This window comes from Apaloderma vittatum, unplaced genomic scaffold (genome assembly GCF_000703405.1).
Source record: "Apaloderma vittatum isolate BGI_N311 unplaced genomic scaffold, ASM70340v1 scaffold8253, whole genome shotgun sequence".
Taxonomy (NCBI): Eukaryota; Metazoa; Chordata; class Aves; order Trogoniformes; family Trogonidae; genus Apaloderma; species Apaloderma vittatum.
The window spans coordinates 102,199-118,162 of NW_009709775.1; the positions used below are offsets into that span (position 1 = coordinate 102,199).

The 15,964-nt window shown below is 43.1% G+C and overlaps 1 protein-coding gene across 1 annotated transcript in view; it reads right to left on the reverse strand.

Annotated features, from left to right (window-relative positions):
- The window catches only part of SH3PXD2A (SH3 and PX domains 2A), a 72,487-nt gene continuing 56,523 nt past the window's right edge, over positions 1-15,964 (reverse strand). The window contains exons 5-9 of the mRNA XM_009867053.1: positions 11,836-11,953; positions 5,828-6,147; positions 4,909-4,958; positions 2,521-2,640; positions 1-2,390 (exon numbers count right to left, since the gene is read on the reverse strand). Coding sequence (XP_009865355.1) covers positions 486-2,390; positions 2,521-2,640; positions 4,909-4,958; positions 5,828-6,147; positions 11,836-11,953 — 2,513 coding nt within the window. The 3' untranslated portion in view covers positions 1-485. The remainder of the gene's footprint in view (positions 2,391-2,520; positions 2,641-4,908; positions 4,959-5,827; positions 6,148-11,835; positions 11,954-15,964) is intronic.

A 15,964-nucleotide genomic window follows, 5' to 3' on the forward strand; every position in this document is an offset into this window, starting at 1 on the left:
AAAGGATTAGAGTCCCTCTGTGTTTCAGAAAATTCCATTCACTTCTCATTGTGGAAATGCATCCAAAACTCCTGGGTATTCCACGTACGGACAAGAACGAGGAGAAAAGGAGCCAAGATTGTAAAACAAAGTTTGGCACAAAACTCCCCAAGTAGATGCACGTGTATTTCTCTCTCACAAAAGGCACACATTTGGTTTCCTATCTATAACGGGAAAGATGGGATGCCATACCCTGTTACACATACAAGATTATTAACAACTTCACAAAAAGACATGTGAGTATGCTGCATCTTCCTCATAGTTGTTTACAACACGTTAACCCCACAAACCTCTCCAGAACACAGCAGATTTGTCCTCAGCATAGACTCCTTTGTCCCTTTGTACAAACCGGAGCACAAGGAAACGTCTTTTTGTGTAGCAATTGTTTTTTCCACATGTACATAGCAGGAACAGTATAAATTAGGGAGATTAAAGATATTGCAATATTAGTTCTTTTTCTCCAAGTAATTTGAGGGCACCCAGCCTTTGAATGGCTTCACACCATTCATGATCTGGCAGTACCACCAGCCATTGGGGTTCCTTTCAAGGACCTCCATGCAGACACCTTCCTGAAACCCTGCAGTCTCCTCATCCCCTTCATAGTCTGCAATGGAAACATAGATGTCCTTGAGATTGTTGTGGATGAACTGGGATTTCTCTATGGGCTTTGGCCTGACTGTGGACACAGGAATCCCATTTCTCTGGGTAGGGAGGTTGGAGGTGGTCTCTGAGCCCTCTGTACCTGACCGCTCAGGCTGCTTTCCCTTCCCATCGCCAGGCTGTGACCATGCGTTGCTGAAGGAGGAATTTCGACGGACGGTCCTAAGGTGATCTGTAGTTGTTAAAGACTCATTTCTGCGCAAGGAGCATGACAGGTTGTTATCCTTTGGTGGTGGAGACACAAACACCGACTGTGGCCGGACGGCAAGTTGCCTCACCCCATTCCTCATTTTGACTGGCCCTGATGGTTTTGAAAAACCACCGGGAGGTTTGCTTGGGATGGGTGGTGTTGCACGTTTGCTCTGGTTGATGGTATTCAGAGCCTGAACCCTCTTCTCTATCTTCTCTAGACTGTTTGACTTGTTCTCATTTTTCCTGTTCCTGGCAAATGAGGTATCAGTCTCTGCTGTTGTGGTTTCTCGCTGGTTATCAGGGAGAGCCAAATAATGGGAAGGAGCCCAGCCTTCCATGTCTCCGTATTTCAGGTACCACCATCCACTGGCTTGTTTTTCCAGCACTTCCACTTCTGCTCCTGCTGGGAAGCAAATTTCAGAATCCTGTACCTTTTGATATGAGTCAGTGGTCACATAGAAACATCTTGAGTCATTTTCTTGCTCAGTTTTGGCTGGATGACTAGGGCAGAAAATGCCACGGGAAGGGGCTGTAATGAGATCAGCCGAGCCCCTCCTAACAGGATCGTCTTGATTCTCAGAAGCTGTGCGTGGGGGGCTCTCAGACTCTTCACTTCTCGAACCTTTAAGTCCACCTCTGAGTTGCCCAGTTGGCCTCAGCTGACGCCTCAAAGTGCTGATATCCATCTTTTCTTGGCTCTGAGAGTCTGCCTTGTTCAGGAAGGGTTTGGGTCTAACGATTGGCTTTGCTCTAATGGAAGGACTCTGCTCAGGCTCCTTCTTCATGCTAGTTCTTGACATGGTACGTAAGCCAACGTCTGAAGCTGACCTTGGTTTTGTCTCCTCACTCCTGGAATAGTGACATTTTCCAAGATCGGGTTGGATGTTTTTGTCTGTCTGGATGTTTTTGAGCTTCACAAGTGATGATTTAGGAGAGCTGGAACATGGAGAATTCCTCCGGATTAGGGAGAGAGAGGAGCTTTTCTGAGAATCAGAGTCTCCACTAGATTCCTTATTAGACAAAGTATCTTCCACATAACGTCTGAATCCCTCGTTCTCATAGATGGTCTCTTCTTCATGAGCAACGTCTTCTGAAGACTCTCCTACTTTGAACTTTGCTTTCTGAAGTGATGACACAGGAGAGGGCTTGATGGGCTGAAACAGTCGTTTCTCAAGAGTGCTTTCTTCACGATGACTTTCACTCACTTCACACTCGGAGTCAAAGCCAAAAGCAGGCACATCATACTCAGGTTCTTCGTATTTCAGCTTGTGGGGAGAGTCCTGGGTATCTCCTGAAGAAACAGTTCCAGAAGTTGTTCCTTCTTCAGAGTCTTTTGGTTTACTGGGAGGTGCTGGGGGAGGAACTTTTGGGCGGGTTAAAGTACTGGTTCTTCTGTTTAAATTTGGTTTCTTCCTCTTGTCAATGTAAGATGCTGGAGCCCATCCCTCCTTCTCTCCAATCTGCACGTACCACCAGCCACCAGAATTCTTTTCAATAACCTAGGAGATGACATGGAATATGTTACTAGACAAAAATGTCAACCAATTGTTTTCCACTCCTCCCCTTTCAAGCCAGTCTCCTGCAGCAGTCAAATATGAGCATTTTCCAAGCTGCACTGTTAAGGCTCACCTCTGCTTTCTGTCCTCCACGAAAGCTTATGCCATCAGAGATACAGGACTGGAACTCTGCAATGGTGTAGTATTCCACTTCCACGGAGGGGGGCTCTGGTGGTTTGGGCAACTGAAAACCCTACGGCAAAGTTTCGTTCAATTAAACCAAAGAAGCAGTGGGTTGAATAGCAGTACAAAAAAGATATTTGCCTTTATTCACTAAATCTCTTCCTTCTTCCTGTCCTACTTCCTAATGATAACTTCCCCATTCTCCAGAATGGAACCTGATGTGTTGAGAGGGGCGACAAGAGAGAAGCCTTTCAAATACGCACTGTTCATGTCACCTTCAGCAGCTATTAAAACTGTGATAATCGCTGTGTGAACAGTAAAACATTTTACTGATGGGCCATAAAGCATTAGCTGCCATTCCAGTCACAGTAACAACAGCCCACTTACTCTGAGATTTTGTCCAGAAAGTCTCAGTTCTGGATGGGTTGCCACAACTGCAGAAAATTGCATTGCAGCAGACCCATAAAAGATTTGGCCTATCATCAAATATACTACCTTCAAGTATAACCTTAATTGATTATTGCTCTTAATCTGCTGCTGGATTTTTAAACAATCTGAAATAGTTGTATGAGCTAATGGGCACCTGTCATAGCAAGAAACAAGGATAATATCATAGACCCCTGCGAAGAGCTTTGCTCAGCTAAAATGTTAGCAGAAAGGAAGGACTTGACTATAGGATCAAAACATTCCAGTTCCTCCCTGTAAGCAAACATCCAGAACCTCTACTCAGTCCCAACACGACCTGCATTTAAATTGCACAGAGGCTCCACAAGAAGCAGGACACTTCTATTTACAGCCATTCTGGCAGCATACCAGACTCCTTTAAAAGCTATGTGCCTTTGCATTAAGCTGTCACACTTTAGAGTTTGTTACAACTGTTTTTAAAGTGATGGTCATGATAAGAGTCCTTTCAGGAATTTCAGTATCGAAAACTTCTCAGATTAGTACATTGCTTATCTACAGAACAACTAGATGATGGTGAAGCTTCATAACTTTGCACTTCAGTTCTAATATAAGAACTGCAGTATATGTCAAGATCTCTTGAACACAGGTCAGACCTGCTACAAGCAGACACAGGATAGCCAAAGACACAAAGTAATCCTAGGTCATGAATGAGAGAAAAGCGAACAGCATACTGTGCTTCACTCACACGCTCCTCTGTTTCCAAGATATCCTTGTTGTAACTAACAATCCATGTTTTATCACGCACAGTATGTGGCATCTCACAGAGAATGCATCACTGCACCTTAGGAACCATGTCCAACAATGTTATAATTGGATGTTTCTGCACTATAAATGCTGAAATACAGCAGAAGTGCAGCATAATAAAACGTCTTCAGATAATAGGATGGTTTGGATTAAATGAAGATAATTGGAAACAGCAGACATGTTCAGGGTTTCACATATATTATCACTGTTATTTTTAACATAGGATCCAGTGAGTAGACTTGCCAAAACAAAGTCTAATTGAAAATAATGTAAAAGAGAAATAGGAAGAAAACACTAATATGCTATTCATCTAGTTTGTTAAGAGGCATTTCGGATGACACAGCTGCTCACAAATAGCACAGCAAAGATTAAACAGTACATGCTACCTAGTTATAAACAAGTTATTACCATGACTTTTGTGCAAATAGACTACTGAGTTGTTCCTATCTGAAGATGACAGTCCTAATCTTAATTTGGTCCAAACTTCCAGAATTCTAGCTTTGAGGATAAACAAGCATAGGAGGTCTCATTCCTGTAGCACGTGTCCTTCTGTAAGATCTCAAGTAATTTTAAACACAAGACTGAACATTAGCCACCTCAAAGATGGTGGCAATGGAAGAAGGGGAGGCATTCTCAGCTGTTAAAGACAAGAGAAGGTCAAAAGATCCACTTTGGGTTAAAGACACCTATAGAATTTTAAGCTTTGAGTCAGCCAAATGGGCTTTAACGCTCCTGCACAGAACACAGCTAGCACCTTTGGGATCTCGCTTGGTCCCCATGTGTTGCCTGGTCTAGTCGAGAAGTGGCGTCCCTGCCCATGATAGGGAGGTTGGACTAGATGATCTCTAAGGTCCCTTCCAGCCTAGGCCATTCTATCATTCTATGATTCATACTATGATTCTCCCTTCAGTTCAATACCTGCTTAGTTGGGGCAACATTTTGAAAACCAGAAATTCCCAATTAACATTAGGATATCCAGAGGCCTGCTCAATACTTAAACAATAAAATGAACAGGCATGCAAGTAAAGGATCTCTCGGGTACCCTCCATATCTTGTACAGCTGTAGAAAGTCTCATAAAGCACTGCACACCTACCCCACTGCTAACATGTACCATAAACCAATACAAACCAGACTAGATTCTCTTCGTGGGGGTGGCCTTGTTCTTAGATTTGGAGAACCTGGGCAGAAAAGGGAAAAGGGAGAGTTCATTTAACTTTGCAAGTACTGCAACACACATTTTTCAGCAGCTCTCTGCTGTTACACACTTTAAGAATATTAGAAGTCAGTATTTGCAATATTTAAGGCATCTCTATAAAACAAGATAGGAAACTATGAGGGTATATTAGAAATATCAAGGTAACTTAGCTATTCATCTCAGCTAAGCCAGCAAATTTAAGAGGAAATCACTGCCAGAAAGTAGTGGATTGTATTTTCTGCTGGAACTGGCCAGTACCATTGAAGATAGGCCAGCAAAGAATTGGCCTAATACCTAGTTTTCCCCCCAGTAGTAAAAACAATCCACTAAATTAATAACACTCACACTGTCCTCTATCATAGTATCTTGCTATTCCTTGCAGACTGGCATTATCATCTGCATTTTGCAGATAAAGTAGTAAAAATACAGCAACCTGGCCCTAGGAAAAGAGCAGAACAAATACAAGAGAAGAAATAGGCGGACTCCTTGATTTTAACCCACCATCACATCATTTCCATTACTTGGAGTAAGGGGCACATTACAAGGTGTTCAAAAGAAAAAGAAAAAATCTTCTCTGGGAAAAAGGAAAAAACAACATATACACATACTGGCTAAGATAAAAAAGAACATGCCAGCACTTGAATAAAGTGAAGTTAAATTTTATCACTGCTAATGAAGGACCATGTCCTGGAGTCCCTGTAGATCTAGAGACAATGCAAAGATCTGCTCCTGTGGCCTCAGCTAAGGCCAGGACACACGGCACCTTAGCTGACAGGTAATGCCAGCCCTGGAAGGTAGAAACTAAGAATTCATTGCAAGCCAGTGGAAACCCAGGTGACTTTACTGCCTTACTTATTTGAGCTCTTTGTGGCGCTATCCTTGCTATGGCTGGAGATCCCTGGGCCAGTTTGGAGGCCTGCTTATCTGGGGTCATCATGGCATTGCCATTGGAGTCATTGCACAGGATGGGCAAACTGATTTCCTTCTTGCTGATATGGGTTTCTGCAGTCTCATTTTCTGCTTGAGTTTCTTTATCAGTGGATGACTTCTTGTTCAGCAAGATGTTTCCTATGATTTCCACTGGCCCAGTTAAGTTCTTTTTCCTAGATGGAAGATCATCTTTAGCCTTCTTCAGATACGAAGCTGGGGCCCATCCCTCTTTGCCTAGATACCTGCAGATGCAAACGAAAACATCATCACATCAAATACAGCCTTCTCAGGCACTTCAGGTATAACAGCTAAGGCAAAAGTGATGGATGATAACATAAAATCTGCAGTTCTTGATAAGCTTTTGTGGTCTCCATCAGTTACCTGTTGATTAGATTTATCAAAGTCAGCTGAGCTAGCAGTGAACTGTGGACTGCTGTTAAAGCCACTTACCCAAAGAAGGAGTCTCTCTGGATAAGAAATAGTTACTCATGATGCAAAGTGCTTCACCAGTTTGTTTTACGCCATGCTTGGACAGTACCAGGCGAACTCAGTACCTCCCATACAGCAAAAAAGCAAACCAGTAAGTAAAATATTTTAATAGTTTTCATACTTCCTAGTGGCAACTCAAAATGGGAAAGCGCATACAGAGCCACTACATCTGCAGTTTATAAGGCCCTTGGGCAAGCCTTCCCCCTTGCAATTATAAAAAATGCTGCCCCTCCTCCTGTAACTTCCAGTCCTGTATGATCAACTTCTCTGATGGAGAAAACGAGACTCAAACTACTGCAGCTTCCTCTAGCACTGCAAGATCAAGAAAAAACTTGACTAAAGAAAAATGGCTTTGATGGAGACTCATTTTCCTGAACAAGCTCAGGGCTCTTTGAAGGAATAAACTGGGAATCTGAACAAACACCTGGATCTAGTAGATGTTCCCGGAGCACCAGCCTGAGCTGCTCATGCTACACTCCAAACTGAAGTCATTCTTCCACAATTGGGCTTTTGGGAAGATGGTTTTTCTAACTCCTACCATTCCTAACACCTCAGCAGGGATTTCAGATTACAATCAGACTCCGGGGAGGACCACGTAGATGAACTCTGCTTTCCCTAATGAAACTCTAACTTGCTTCAGAGAGAGTCACTGAAACCTTTCTCTCTTTAATCTCTCAAGATACCTAAAGCAGGCGCTTGAACTCCAAAGTGGGAAAGCAGGCGCCATTAAAATCCTGGTGCTCAGGAAGTCTACAGGAAATACAAAGGTTAAAACAGTAGGACTTTAAGGCTCTGTAATGAAAACAGAGACTCATTAGACAGCAGAGGAAGGAGCTGGAGGGGGGCAGGAGAGGTGGGGAGTTATCAGCAAATCATTCCCCAGCAGATGAGTAACTTTGTCATGCCCATACTTGGATTCTGAGGTTTGCCATGGGATTTCTGAGCCAGGGCACACTGTGGGTTCATTCACCACATCCAGACACTCCAGAGTGTCTGTGGGACTCTATGGGGAGAGCAGGAAAATGCAGAGTAGGTTTGCTTCCCCAAGCTTCTTCATTATTCTTTCTGTACAAAAGAAATGCAATTGCTGTACTTAACAATGACCACAAGGACCTTTTTATCCCAAATACTGTCTTTTCCTCCCCTCCTATCTAGATCAACCATGATACTAGAGATGCTGCTTCTCTCTGCATATGAGGGGGCTGGTTAGCTCAGTCAGTTGAGTGTGGCGCTAACAACACCAAGGTCGCGGGTTTGATTCCTGTTTGGTCCCCATGTGTTGCCTGATCTAGTCGAGAGGTGGCGTCCCTGGCAGCAGGGAGGCTGGATTAAAATAATCTCTAAGGTCCCTTCCAGCCTAGGCCATTCTATGATTCTATGATCTGCCTTCTGCCACACATGAAGGCACAAATATGTCATCTCCCCTGCTGAGAGAGTTTAGCAACAATTTTTTCCAAAGATTCTGGTGTCAAAGGAAAGCATTTCAACAGCTCTGAGCTTTGTTTGCTGCATGGAGTCTAACAAGAAGTGGCAAAATGGTAATAAGTTGATTCGACTTCCAACAGAAGTACTTGGACTTCACACAGCATCCAGCTACTGACACTATATCAAGATGCAATTTGGATCTACTCAATCCTGTCCCCTTTGAGGCCTTTCTGATAATCCTCAAATCAATCCAAAATAATAATAAGAGGCCTCAATATGTGCCTGTGTTCCCCATTCTGGCATCTCTCAGTGCCATTTTCCAGCCCTGAAGACTTTTGACTTCACCCCCTTTTGCAGTAGATGTCCCTTTTGCAGAGCTAATGACCAATGTTTTCTCCTGCTGAGCTAATGACCAATGCTTTCTCCTGCCTATGCATCAAGGAAGGTTTTTTTAAAGGACATTAATAACTTTTCATGTTCTGGAGATGTTTCCATCTGTGAGAAAGCCACATTAGCTGACGCACTAAGCACTCCAGTTCAAAGGTTACTTTCAACAGAGCTTGATTGTGCAAAATCAGCAAGAAAAAACAGTTTACATCCATCTTAGTTTGTGGGAGACTTAACATGTTTAAGATCAGAATGGCAGCCACACGCAGGTTCTGTACTGGCTCGTTAGTTCTCCTGCCAACTGTACGCATTTGGATCAGCCCATATAACCCCACTGCTTCAGACACCTCTGAGCTTACATAGTTTCTCCCAATGAATAGTAGCAGCAATAGCTAGACAGTTAACAACTCTGGGCAACAGAGAGGCTGCTGCTGGTTATTTCTTCCTGTGAGTAAGTACATTCAACTTGAAGTTAATGCTGAATCGTAGTTGCCAGCAACTGTCAGTTTATTTGCACAACATCACAAATAAAAGCTAATTATATAAGTCAAATCAGCTTACATTTTTCACCTGAGTTCTTGAATTTGGTAATCTCAACACCTTTTGCAAACATCATCTTAGAAGACTACTCCATCTCCCCATTTTACAGGTGAAAGAACTAAGGCAATTGCTAATCAGCTTCACAGAAATCCTGAACCCCTAACGATCTTCATTTCACATCTCAGAGTTGAATCACAAGTAACATTCCTTCATTTATATTCACAGCCTACTGGAGACATTTCAGTGCCGCTAACACCTCCCAGCCATACCTCATTCACATGGTCTGAGGCTCAGAACGAACCACAAAAAGAAGATGCAGGCAAATAAAAAAAGCTTTACTTAGCATATTGCTATTTACTTGGCCTGCAATCCACTGGGGCACCGTGAGATTACTTCTAGTTGACAGTAATTGATACCAACTAAGATCTAAATAAGGAATGCTACTGTCAGCTGTGATCACACCAGGAAATACACAGATCCACTGAACACAGTAGAACAGTAAGAAAGGATTCCAGGTCAGAGCCTTTCTTTCACTTATACAGAGTCTCAATGAGGTTAAAAAAATAATTAAAAATAATCATAATGCACACAGAACAAAATAAAGAAAGATACCAATATTGCTTCTAGCTTCTACAGCATTGAATTGTGAGGGTTGCAGAATTAGGTGCAGTGATTTGGTTCCCCTGTAATTCCAAAACCCTCCCTGTTTATATTACATGAAGGAAAAAATGGATTCAAACCATAGGAATGTTAAAAAAAATCAGAAGTGCCTCTGTGAGTCTGAGAGTCACATCTGCTTTCCAGCTCCAGAGCACTGGAATTACTCCAGAGGGAAGCAAAAAAAAAAAAGAAGAAAAAAAAAAGAAGAAAAAAATAAGAAGGACAGGAAATGAGGATCAGCACATGGCCAGGAATTTGGGGAAATTACATATTTAAGGTGGAACAAGCTAATGTCTTTAAGGTGGATATCATTTGCGAGCTGCTGGATTTGTTTTTATTTCTACGCATTCATGTGTGTTCACAGCCCAGCAGACAACAAGGCAGCAGGATTCAACTGTGGTCTCCTCCTGCTCCCTCTCCCCTCACGCTCACTGCAGGAACAAATAGTTGCTCATCTTAAAGCACTCAATAATCAGAAGAGCGTATTTCTGCAGGAGGGGAATCCTTTTCTGAGTGGTACCTAACAGTATTCAGACCAGTTGAAGAAAAAAGAGCACAAGAAGTTGGACATCAGCTACACAGGCTGTAAAGGACTGGCCTACAAGGATGGATCACCATATCAGCATTTCCAAGTGTTGCCCACAGAAAAAAACCCCTAAGAGCTGTTTAATCCTCCAGCAAGACTGCATGCAGCACAGTGCCCCAGAGCAGCAGAGAGGATGGTGGCTGAGACCCAACACACTTGTCGCACACACATGGGGAGTACCTAAACCGCTTTCAGCAAGAAGAAGGGTTGCACAACTCAAAATGCCTCTTACAAAAAACACAAGGGCATGCTGCATTCCCCAGCTAACAAGGGGTGGGCTGAGGCACCCACTCTGCTTCCAGCCACTCAAGCCACTGCAGCAAGTGTCACCATCCAACAGAATGCACTTCTGTTCTACAGAAAAATGTGTGGTTTGGGTTGGCCCAAAAGGAGTGTGTGATGAAAAGGTAATAACAAAAAAAAAAACCCAAAAAGAAGAAATCCTGCTTATTGTAGAACAGCTAATATGTCAAAGGGGAACCTACAGTAGCACCAAAGGTACATGTCAGGAGGGGAATATCAAAATAAGCTAAAGATGGCTTGCAATGTTTCTCCTCTCAGAAGAACTATGCGCTCTTGATTCCTCTGTCTCCAACTTTGGATTTCACTGCTGTGAATGATTAAAGGAGAAAAAAATGTGACCTGACCAAACCCAGGCATTTCTGAGCTCCTATCTATAGTGCCTTCCTGGCTCCACTACTATCTTTATTAGCCTATTCCCTCTATGGGAGCATTAGACAGAATTAAAAATAAAATAATTTTTCTAAGTAAGGGACATGAAGAAAAACAACATTGCTTCACTCAGCATTTTCATAGTCCTCATTCATAGCTGATAAATCAAGCAGAATTCAAACAAAAGCAAGTTATGGCTTGGAGAGGGAAAGGTGAAAAAATAATCACTATAATTACAGGCTGAACGGAAAAAAAGATGACTAGATAAGATGTTTTGCATTGCCCAAGAGATAAACCTCTGATTTTAAGCTACTTGTTGTATCACATTTTGTTTAAAAAGAAATGGGATGTCACAGCATTGCCGGGTTCACACACAGATACAAAACAAAGGACAGAGTCATGGAAAAGCACCAGAACTTAAGTCCTGCATGAACCTAGATGAAGAAAGCTCTCATTAAGTACTCAACCTTATATCACTATCTGCAGCACATCTAACTTACTTTCTCCCAGAAGCTTTTAAAAAGGGGATTCTGAAGTCACAATTCTCCTCTATGACTGCCATTTCAAATACATAAAGTTTGATATACACTGATAATGTCACCTGCCCTTGGAATCCAGTCCTCTACATGAGAAATAGCCAATGTGGACAGGCAGAAATCCGGCAAATCAGTGGAAATCATCAATAAGTTTGGAAAAGGGCTATAGCTATCAAAGTGATCTCTTATATCGCTGAAAATAGCACTACCTGCCCAAAACAGCTCAAGGGACCACAATCAGCCTTTCAGCATTGCTATAAATAGATTCAAACATGTCGCAGAATAACTCTTAAACTGCAAACACATTAAAATTACACACAACAGAAAGCCTTGTTAGGTCTTACAGATCTTAACTCAGATATGGGCTTTTAACTTGAAGGAACTAAAAAAAAAACACCAACAAACAAGTTCAGGAATTTCCCCGCTGGAACAGTCCACAGATTTTGCAAACACTGTAGCCTTACTTTATTCACCATTGTATCATCTTAGCCTTTTCTTTGCATTTCTTCAAGAGGCATTATGAACAATTTGGGCTTCCTTGCCCAACTACAGAATTAAACGCTAACATTATGTGAATGATCAGAAAAGCTCATTGTCACAGGTTCTGCAGCGATCTGGCTGCGCAGCTTGTTTACCTTATGTACCACCATCCTTCCAGGTTCTTTTGGATGACCTCCACGGTGACCCCTTTTTCGAACCCAATCTCATCCTTCCCCTGGCTGGCGTATGGCTGGATAGTGACATATTTCTCTTCTAGTGAGGGGAGAAAAGGCAACATCAGTTAGGGTCAGAATTAGTCCAGCTGTTTTTCTGTTCTCCTTGCTTTTAAACCGTTATGCAGTGATTACGTGGAGCCATTACAAAAGGCGGAGCCCTGCTCAGGGGCCCACTGATTATTTATGCTGACGACATGATAGATAATCAGCCCCTTGCCACTACCCTGCTGCTGATAATCACAAAGTGTTTCCATGCCAATAATGACACAAAGTCCCCAGAGAGCTTCCCCCCTTCTTCCCGCCCCCTGCTCCAAGTTCCTCGAGCGGGTAAGGGAGAGGATTTCAAGCTGGACTTAACTCCCATACTGTAACTCGACAGAATCAACACGGCTGCCAAATCAGCCAAGCATCACCGCGGGAGCTCCAGCCAGTTGGCTCTGTGAACACGCACATGGCTGCACAAGGCATTGTGTTACTTGAAACCCAAGCCCTGCATCCCAAGAGGGACTGATCCTTCCCAACTCAGAGGGGCTAGCCCATCACTGCTCTCCTTGTACCTCCCAAACAGCACAGGTCTACAGCAATGAGCTTGAAAGAGCATTAAAAAGGTGCTAACAGAATAAAAGTATTTTGCACTTGACAGGAGCCCACACAGCATTTGCTTTTGTGGGTTACAAATTGTTTTGCAAACATACTTTTGCTAGACCTCACTACAGAGAAATACACGTGGCAGTGGTAAAGGAGGGCCAGAATTAAGACACATACTGCAAAAGCACAGGCTAGATTTCAGGTATTTTGCAAAAACGTAGCATCTCAGTTCATGTCCAGCATCTATCCCTTTCCCAGCCAGGCAGAGGTGAGCAAACTTGCTGAGAAGCCAATGAGCAGAACAGAACAGACACTTTCTCACCATCATCCTCCACCCACCAAGAGGCATTTGCTGCAGTATTTCCATTATGCTCAAAGTCAACCTTTTTCTTCGTTAGTGTAAAAAAATTACAAGTGGTAATTCAGGTTTTCAATACAAGCTTCACTCTGCAGCAACAGACATGGAAAGTGTTACCAAACCTCTCTCCTGAACCCAAGCTACACTGCCTGTAACAGCATGGGTTTCTGTAGCTGTCAAGGCAATAAAGCAGACCTCAACCAGCCTTTCTAGCACTTTCTGCTGGCAGTTCCAACAACACACGGCCAGGAACAAACACAAGGTTGTCAGTGCACAGGAACAGGCAGGAAATCAAGTGAATCCAGAGCTCCTGATCACTACAGAACAAAGGAACTATGAAAAGGTTGCAGCAGCTTGAAGCAAACACTCTTTGGAGAGAGTGAAATAGACCCAACCATCTGTTTTTGCGGCTTGACTGCATTTTGTTGCTGAGCAAAGCATGGAAACTTTAAAGAAAAAAACAACAACAAAAAAACCCCCAACAAACCTTACTGAGACAAAGTAAGAAATGATACCTCAGAAAGGGGAAAAAATGTTGGCAGAGCATCTGATGGCAGAAAATTCAGCAAAGCTACATCTCTGAAGTCAACTTCCCTCAATGCATTGCATTTGGATCCTTCTAATTCTGATGGGGTAAAATCTGTCAAAGCCTTTGCCTCCAAGAGGAAAATACTCTCTCCTGCTCTCCCCTGGGAGGGCTGCTTTAACTGTTTTAACACTGGTAAAGAATTCCAGTGGTTGTAATTAGCACCATCAGGATATGACACCTTCTTCCCAGAAATACTCTACTACAAGATGGGACCTGACAAATGAAACCCAGCTAATGAAACCTGGCTTCAAAGTTATAGCACAGTTTTCCTATCTGGGTTTCTGCTCTGTGTGGCAAAGGCAGACTCATTTTTCCTCTGTTTCAAGTGACTGCTGCTGAAGGTGTCACATGCCCAGTTTCCACTGCATGCAAGGCCCCAAGCACTAAAACTGAACTGCAGAAGATCCCTGGGCAGTTTAGATCTCATTCCTGAGAGGAGAACGCCAAGGGAAAGTTCAGGTGTGCTGAGCTGCAGTGCCCAGATACGCATTGCTTCAGACAGTTCCAAGGATGTTTCTAGTACAGTAATAAAGGAGCTAAGCCCCATGTTTGCTGGGTGTTGGAAGATCTTCCTGCTTTGTCTCTTCCTCAAACCAAAAAGCTACTTTATAACTCAGGGCATTAGAATTCACCCTTGCAACTACAGTTAAAATAGAAATTTCTCTGTTTATCTTATTTTTCCTACACATAAACAGTAGACCCTTCTGCAGCAAATGCCAGCTATTCAGCTCCTTTTGCTGGGCAGAGTGGTCTCACTCTTCAAGCATGTGACCTCTCTTCTGCAGAGAAGCCATGAGTGAGATGCTCACTGCTAAAATTTCATCACAGCTTTCCAAAATCCTGCTTGAGCAGGACTGCTTCCCTGTGAGAAATTGAGACAGTGGTCATTCATAAAGCCCAACAGCATTTGAGTCTAATCATTCAAGGGAAATCAAAGTTTGTGACGTGGGTCCTTTGCAAACCAGGATGTAATCACCTTCCAAACATTAGATCCTTTCCTATCACAGGCAAATCCACACTGTCTCTATTCCAAACACAGATGAGTGGCTTGCCAGGGAAAACGACAACAGATCCATGCAAGCTACTACAATAGCCAGCAACTTCTGAAAACAATTTCGGGGCCTGCAGCTATGCAGGGTATACATCACTTCTCTACCAGTCCATTACTGCCTGCCTTCCTCCCAGCCACTGACTCCTGCACTTCCCTTACAGTTAGTTTCAAGGTAAGGCAGAAGAGCAGAGATATCCTCTAATCTTCTCATTCTGGCTGAAACGGCCCAGAAAGGACCATACTGCTGAGGTGGCACGTTGAAAAAGTGGCTGCCAGCTGCACGGGGAAGCCCCATCCCCAGCTGCGAGCCCTGAGCTGAGGAGAGACTGTTCTCTTCAGCAACACTACCCCCCAGGGCAGAGATTACTACTTTACTTGTTGCTGGTCTCACCTTGCTGCCTTGCACACACAACACTCAGTAACACCCATCAGTGGCTTTGAACAAGCAGAGACACTGGCCCACTCTAGCAACTGAAACGCTGACTTGCTAAGGAGAATGTTGCCTTATCCACATCCCGTGCTATTGGGATGCACAGGCAAGGCTTTTCTGAACTGCCACTGTCTTATTCTGCCCATGAGCATTGTGGACGTGTTCAGTCCCGTGGCTTTCAATTCCAAGCTACCGCTCTTTGAGAGGAAAGCCCTCCAGGTGACTCCTCCCGATACAAAGGAAGGGGGGCAAAAAACTGCAGGGATGTAGGAAGGGGAAAGGAGAAAGTTCTCCCTTGAAGTAAGACAATCCAAAGTATTAAAAATTCACTTAGAAAAGAGGGTCCTACAATGTTTTTGTTTAGCAGTTCTATCTTTAATCCTACACATCAAAATCAGGAAGTCACTATTACAATTTCCCCTTAAAAAGTGCTTCCACAGCAAAAAATATAGCCATTTCCAAGATTACACATGTTTAATTTCTTTCAGTAGTGTACAGGACACCACAAACATACATGAGGTTTGTAACTTAAATAGTATTCTGGAGCTATAGGTCCCTTTGCAACCAAAATGTAATTCTGTTTTGTTCCTCAAAGACTATCTCTAGCCAGTGGATGTTTTGCATAAACCAAGATTTGCTGAAGGAAGCAGCAGAGCTTTCAGTGGATGTGTTGCTTAAGAGGACTGACATAGCATTCAGCGTATCAGATTACTATTCAAAAGTCTTGAAGAGAAGATATTTGACACTTCACGACTGATACATAAAGTTACTGGAAAGACTTAACACAAATAAATGGTTTCACGAGAGGATTGCTAAAGCATCAGCCAACAGAAAGACACTGCTTCCAGTTACACTGAGAAATCTGGAAGATCATGCTGGTCTCATTCAGACACTATGACCAGCAATGGTATGAAACACGAGCCAGTGAACTGTCCCAGACCTACCATCAAAGCTGTTGTGCCCAGATCTGCAGAGAATACAAAAGTGTTTAAATTTTATTAATTAAATTTTGACTGAATGATCGCCAGCAAC